The 7,265-nt window shown below is 39.9% G+C and overlaps 1 protein-coding gene across 1 annotated transcript; it reads right to left on the bottom strand.

The window, feature by feature from the left end:
* Positions 1-3,576: 3,576 nt before the first annotated feature.
* LOC149829837 (uncharacterized) lies at positions 3,577-4,532 on the bottom strand. Its single transcript, XM_090015645.1, has one exon. It carries the CDS (start codon positions 4,513-4,515, stop codon positions 3,838-3,840), a length of 678 nt encoding a protein of 225 aa, XP_089871771.1. The 5' UTR covers positions 4,516-4,532; the 3' UTR covers positions 3,577-3,837.
* Positions 4,533-7,265: the final 2,733 nt, after the last annotated feature.

Below are 7,265 nucleotides of genomic sequence, written 5' to 3'. Positions count from 1 at the left end.
GATTTATGGTATAGAAGGCTTGAGCATATAAGTGAGAAAAAATTGCAAGTTTTGTTCAAGAAAGAGCTTCTAGCGGAGATAAAAGGTACATCTTTGAAAACATGTGTTCATTGTTTTCATGGTAAACAAAATAGAGTATCATTTCGTAGAAACATTGCATCTAGAAAATCTCATGTTCTAGATTTGGTACATTCTGATGTATGTGATCCTTTAAAGGTTAAGACACTTGGTGATGCACTATATTTTGTTATTTTTATTGATGACCACTCTAAGAAAGTTTGGGCTTATACACTGAAAACTAAAGATCAAGTTCTAGATGTATTTAAGTATTTTCAAGCCATGGTTGAAAGAGAAACTGGTAGACAGTTGAAATGTGTTCGATCGGATAATGGTGGTGAATACATTGGGCCATTTGATTAGTATTGCACCAATCATGACATCAGATATGAAAAGACAGTAAAAAAGATACTTAAACAGAATGGGGTTGCAGAGAGAATGAATCACACCATTCTTGAAAGAGTCAGATGTTTGCTGTCACATTCTAAATTGCCAAGATCTTTTTAGGTAAGGCAATGAGGACAACAGTCGATCTTATCAATTTGTCTCCTTCTATTCCGTTGAATGACAATGTTTCAGAGAAAGTTAGGACAGAGAAGGAAGTCACCTATGATCACTTGAGAGTATTCGGTTGTAGAGCTTTTGTTCATATTCCAAAGGATGAGAGGTCCAAGCTTGATCCTAAAGCAAAGTAGTGCATATTTCTTGGTTATGGGCATGAAGAATTTGGTTACAGATTGTATGATCTAATTGATAAAAAGGTTGCCAGAAGCCAATATATTATTTTCTTGGAAGATCAGACTATTGAAGACATTGACAAGCTTGAGACAACTGAGTCTAGCACTGGAGATCTTGTTGACTTAGATCCTCTTGATTCACATGTTGTTCAGGATATCATTGAGGAGATGCAAACATCTCATGATAATGTAGATGAAGGAAATGTTGAGCCAGAGATTGAGGGGGAGCAATCACCCCAAGAGCCACCTCTACAGTCACTGTTAAGAAGATCTACCAGAGAGAAACATCCGTCTAGAAAATACTCTTCACATGAGTATGTGATGATAACATATTAAGGAGAGCCAGAAACTTATCAAGAAACTTTGGAGCATAAAAATAAAACTGAGTGGTTTAAGGCAATGAAAGAGAAAATAAAATCATTGTATGAGAATCACATCTATGATTTGGTGAAGCCACCTAAAGGAAAGAAGATTTTGAAAAACAAATGAGTCTTCAGACAAAAAAATGATGGGAACAACTCTCAACCTAAATTCAAGGCACAACTTGTTGTGAAAGGATTAGTCAGAAGAAGGGAGTTGATTTTGATGAGATCTTCTCACCAGTTGTGAAGATGTCCTTCATCCTAACTGTATTTGGCATAGCTGCAAGTATGAATTTAGAAGTTGAGCAGCTTGATGTGAAGACCACGTTTTTGCATGGTGACTTAGAAGAAGAAATTTATATGGAAAAACCTGAGGGTTTTATTGAGAAGGGTAAGGATCAATTGGTTTGCAAACTGAAGAAGAGCTTGTATGGATTGAAGCAAGCACCGAGACAGTGGTACAAAAATTTTGATTCTTTCATGACTGAGCATGGGTATTAAAGAACCACCACAGATCATTGTGTGTTTGTGAAGAATTTTTCAAATGATAATTTTACTATTCTCTTGCTTTACGTTGATGATATGCTAATTGTAGGTCAAGACACAAGCAAGATTAGCAAGCTGAAGTTAGAGTTGAATAAGTTCTTTGTCATGAAGGACTTAGGTGCAGCAAGAAAAATTCTTGGGATGATAATCGTTTGTGACAGATCACATGGGCTGATCTGGTTATCACAAGAGAATTATATTAAAAAGGTTCTTGAGAGGTTCAATATAGACCAAGCAAAGCCTGTCATTTGTCCTCTTGCATGCCATTTCAAACTTAGCTCAATACAATGTCCTACAAGTGACGAAGAAGAAGATAAGATGCAAAAAACTCTCTATGCTTCAGCAGTTGGTTCTTTGATGTATGTCATGATTTGTACTTGATCGGATATTGCTCATGCAGTTGGGGTTGTTAGTCGTTTTTTGTCAAATCCAGAAAAAGAATACTGGGCAGCAGTGAAATGGATTCTAAGGTATCTTCAGGGCACTTCAAAGATGAGTTTGTGTTTTGAAAAAAGAGAGTCTATTCTTGATGAGATCACAGATTCTGATATGGCTGGTGATGTCGATAGTAGGAAATCTACTTCTGGTTATTTGATTACTTTTGTAGGGGGGAGCAATTGCATGGCAATCGAGATTACAAAAATGTTTAGCTCTCTCTACTACAGAAGCTAAGTTCATTGCCATCACAAAAGCAAGCAAGGGACTATTATGGATGAAGAAATTCTTACAAGAGTTGGGATTAAAACAAGAAAAGTATGTTCTTCATTGTGATAGTCAGAGTGCAATCCACTTGAGTAAGAATTCCTCATTTCATTGAAGATCGAAACATATTGATGTTAGATACCATTGGATTCGTGATGTCTTGAATGATAAACTGTTACAATTTGAGAAAGTTCACATTCATGATAATACTTCAGATATGTTGACTAAGATATTGCCTAAGGACATGCATGAGAAGTGTCGACTCTTGGCAGAAATGATTGAAACCTCCACATAAGTTGAGAGGGAGAGAATTGTTGAGTTTCCTTCCTTTGTGAGACCTATCTATTTAGTGAATAGATCTTTTGATAACTGCTGATTTATGGCATGCTTTGGAACTGTTCATTATCATTATTTCATAAGATTCTCAAAGCATGTCCTTTGATTATCTTAAGGACTATTTTCTATATTTGCTGAAAAACAATAGTCTTTTGATAGTGTGCGTGTTTGTTTGCTCTAGGGCAGTGCGTGTGGTTCTGCTAGCAATGAGTGCTTTTTCACTTCTTTTTGGCTGCTTCTTGTGGTTAGTTCTTTAAAATATTTGGTGAGATCGTTCTTCTTGTTACTTTTCGTTACACCTTTGTATGTTTGTAAGGCTTATGCATTTTGATCACTTTATAAACTCTCTTTATAGATAGTGAAAGAGACTGATTTATCAATCGTCATGAACGTACTTCAGTTTAAAGGAACCACACTTAAATCTTTATGTGCTTCTTTAATTTTTTATTGTTATATATATATATATATATATATTTTGCTTTCATTGATTTGAGAGAAAGCTTGTTTTTCTCAACAAAGACCATGATCACACAATACCAGCCTCTCCCTCTCACTCACATACACACGCAAACAAGCTTATCATAGCTAAAGGAGAAATGAAACTTTTTGTGGAAGTGAGAAAAGATCTACCATAAGAAAGTGTAACAACAACCAAGGAGGAAGAACAATTAAACGAATGAAACACATGTTATTAAGACAATAACATGAGAGCAGCAGGAGAACAAGTAAATACTCTTAAAAGGCCTGCCATCTCTCTCTCTCTCTCTGCAGTCGAACCAAGAACAGCATCAAAGACACACTCACCCCAGTCACACACTCATTTACGGAAACAAAAGCATCACAAAAGGATAATATTTATTTACAGTTCTGTAAGTCTACACCTCTCTCTCTCACTCACTCACACACAGATTCATACATACATACACACATGGAACCAACAGTTGAAAGGGTAGAACCCTCATCCACCACCACCTCCAAACAAACACGATCCCACCCAAAACCTCCTCCCAACATGAAAACCGAAACCAAAACCACCCCCACCCATCTACCACAAAACATCACCACCGAGAAGAGATCATCCATGTTTCCCTTCTTCCCTACCTCCCTAAACTGAGCGCAGTGTTGACGTCGAGCCTCCATGCAAGCGACCCGCCGGCCACCCTCCACACGTCGGCCGGCACAGTCACCTTCCCACCGCTCCACTCCACCTTCACCCTACACGCCAACACCTTCCCTTCCTCTTCTTTCTCCGCCTTCCCCGACATCAACAGCACCACCACCCCTTCTCCAACACCACCTCCCACCATCTTCCGATACGCCTCGTTCGTCCACACCACCGCCCCGCCGGGAGCCGACACGAACCCAGGCATCCCGTCAGACTCCATTGCCCTCCTCGCCTCCTCCTCCGTGCCCGTTCCCAACCCCACCGCTCCGGCGCACGTTTCCGATACGCTCTTCACCGTCACGAACGATCCCACGAACCGAACCGGCCGAGCGAGAGCCACCGCCACCGCCGGAGGCGCCTGTCTGACATACGGTCCCAGCGTCAGGTCCGGCGTCTGAGACGCCACCGCTTCGGCCCTCCGTCGGCACCTCCTCCGGGCCCTAGAGAACCTCTCCTGGTCGATGGGAAACGCCGTTACGCCACCCGGAAGCGCCAGGTAGAGGCCGGAGGCGGCCGGTTTCGGCGCGATCGGCCTGAACCGGGACATGATACTGTCCACCTTCGGTCCGTACCGGTCGATGCAGCACCCGCCGCGTTCCCTTTGCTCCATCCCTCCTCCAAAACCCTAACCCTAACGCACCAACTCCGCCCCCCTTCATTTTGTAACCGATCTCGCAGTGCGAGTCCGTACGTGTCCAGTCGCTCTAACTGCTGACACGTGGTAAATCCCATGTGAGAGTCGCCGTACATAAGATCCTCCTGATTGGACGGCACGTGGCTCTGATCAGAAGAGTACGGAAAACAGCTGGCCTCCGATTGGTGGGAAGCTCTTGGCCAATGGGAGGACGCGTAGTGGCAGGGCCTACGATCGCTTTTGCGGGACAGGTGGCCTCATCGAGGCGGTTCGTGGCCGTAGCATTATGGGACGCGTGGACCAATGAGACGCTAGTGAACCCCGGGTTTAGTGCTATCTTAGCCGTAAACGTGGCGAGAGATCGTGGCTTCGTGCGAAGAGAGATCTTGGCCGGATTCTTACCGTACGCTTTTATTTTAGGGGCCAGGGGTACCTCAGGTGATATCTGTCTTTTTTCAAAATCACGTCCGTGTCCCTAGATCTCTCGAAATGACATATATGTTCCAGTGGGGGCTGAACCATTTACTCGTTCAGCTCGAGATGGACCATTCAACTGACCAACATTGGGCTAGACCCACTTGGCTCATTGTACCTTGCTGGGCCTTGGAGCGTAATTGACCTGGTTTGGCTAGGACTTTATGCCGGGTCCTTCCAAATCTCTTGTATGTTGGTCCAACCCTTACCTGTTAGTTCCATTGATGCCGGTTTTCGAGTCAAAGTTTGCGGGCCAAGCTGAGCCTGCCTTGTATCCAGCTCAACCAAGTACCCAAAGTTGCCAAAATGAATTGCTAAAAATGCATTTTTTCATGAACTTGTTAGTTTCTTTATAAAAGTATTTATTTATAGTTCATAACTATCATCATCATCATCAAGCCTTATCCCCACCTCAGTAACAAATATCACAAGAAAATGCTTGAAAGTTTAAAACAGTAATTTCTTGAAAGATTTTCAAACCATGACAAATATCGCAATATTTACCGTTTTAGCAGATATTTATCATGAGATTTTTATTTTTAAATGTGTTTTATTTATATTTTCTTATAAAAAATATTTTTATATTTTTATTTATTTTTTATTGCCAAAATTTTGCCAAAAAATGTGAGATTTATGAAAAATTTCAAAATCTCCCGAGTTTTTTTACTCCAGAGGTTTTGCCGTTTTAAACTTGTCACTATGATCCCCACTACATGGGTTGTCTTTTCGAGTCCTATTTTCTTCATTTCTGTCTATTTAGAACAACATAAACATGTAAAGAACAACAATATTTTAAAAACATCACAATTTTATCATGATATTTCAACTACTGTAATATTTTCAAAATAGCAACATTTTGGAAATGGCATTTTTATGACAATTTTAATATGGTAATAAATTTTTATTATTTTAGTCTTTTTATCAATATATTTTGTACATTTTTATAATTATATATGTGAATATTTTTTTGAGGTTTATGCGATAACCAAGTAGATTATTTTCTCTATTGTGAGGTTGCCCTCCTTGAGACTTTTCCAACTAAGCTGGGGGTCGGGGTTATTGTGAAAAGAAGGAATATGGTTTTAAATACTGAGGGGGCTGATATTATACAAAGTGCATTGGGAAGCAATAATTGTCTATTTTTTTTCAATCTGTTTGTAGTGCAAAGCCAATTCACAGCAGTATTTCCATCTTCATTCTTCTTCTTTTTTTCATTTCTTTTCAAGGGATAAAGACACCCTCTTTATTATACTCAACCCCTTAATCAATTAGCCAAAATCATACTTACTATCACTGTCCTTGGCCTTAAGGATTAGAGACCTAGCCACACTGACTCTGCGTGCCATACTTACTATCACTGTCCTCACAGCGTAAAACTCTGTGACCTTACCCGCAACTTAGACATCAACTATTAAAAATGACTATATATAATGTATTGTTGCCCCCCCCCCCCCCCCCACACACACACACACACACACTTTGCCCCGGTCCACTGCCATCCCTAATTGCAGACACCATTATCAGCTTGACCGTGGCTTAAACACATTTCTCTTGTCCTTTTTCCTTTGTCTTTTTTTTTCTTTTTCTAGCTAAGCCAATGGAAAAGCTGGTTTTCATTTGTTGCAATGGAGATAATCCAGTTGGCCTTACTATGCGAAAGGCCCATCGATAAAACTTTTGAGGTCCACCAGGCCCTTTGGTAATACTCTTAGTTTCGACCTTGCTGCATAGGATGCCCACTTTGGGTATTGAATTTGCAATGTCCTTAAACTTATTGGTTATTATTTAAACAATGTCATTTAGTAATATGAAATCGTACAAAAATAAACATTTGGAGCTATGGTACTTAAAACAATGATGCTGCCCAAATATGGATAATTGGTATTTGGTAATGTGCCAAATGCAAAATATTTTGAAAATATTACCCCCTCATCTAGTAGGGGCAACTTGTGAATGTCATCAAGTGGACGGGATGTCAGAAGTTTGAAACCCACAAGTGGCATTCTTTAATGCAAAGTCGAAGTTGGGTGTTGTACTCTAAGTGGGCAAGGGAGACCCCAAGCGTTTTACGAACTAGAGGTCAGCCAATGTGCAGTCAATAATGAGGGTTTTTTTTCCTTGGATTATCTAAAAAAATATATTTTAAAGATATTATGCTCTTATCACAATTTTAATACAATGAAGCTACTTTTCAAAATATTTTTATATTATTTATTTTTTATAGTTATGTATTTTCATTTTTTTTCTAACAA

Source organism: Nuphar pumila, chromosome 8, assembly GCF_984573655.1.
Source record: "Nuphar pumila chromosome 8, dmNupPumi1.hap1.1, whole genome shotgun sequence".
Classification (NCBI taxonomy): Eukaryota; Viridiplantae; Streptophyta; class Magnoliopsida; order Nymphaeales; family Nymphaeaceae; genus Nuphar; species Nuphar pumila.
The sequence above is the reverse complement of the archived record's forward strand: the minus strand, read 5'-3'. Positions and strand labels throughout refer to the sequence as shown.

What these genes read in the sequence shown, in the direction of transcription:
- LOC149829837 (XM_090015645.1), bottom strand. Translation starts at nt 4,515, where the DNA reads ATGGAGCAAAGGGAACGCGGCGGGTGCTGCATCGACCGGTACGGACCG.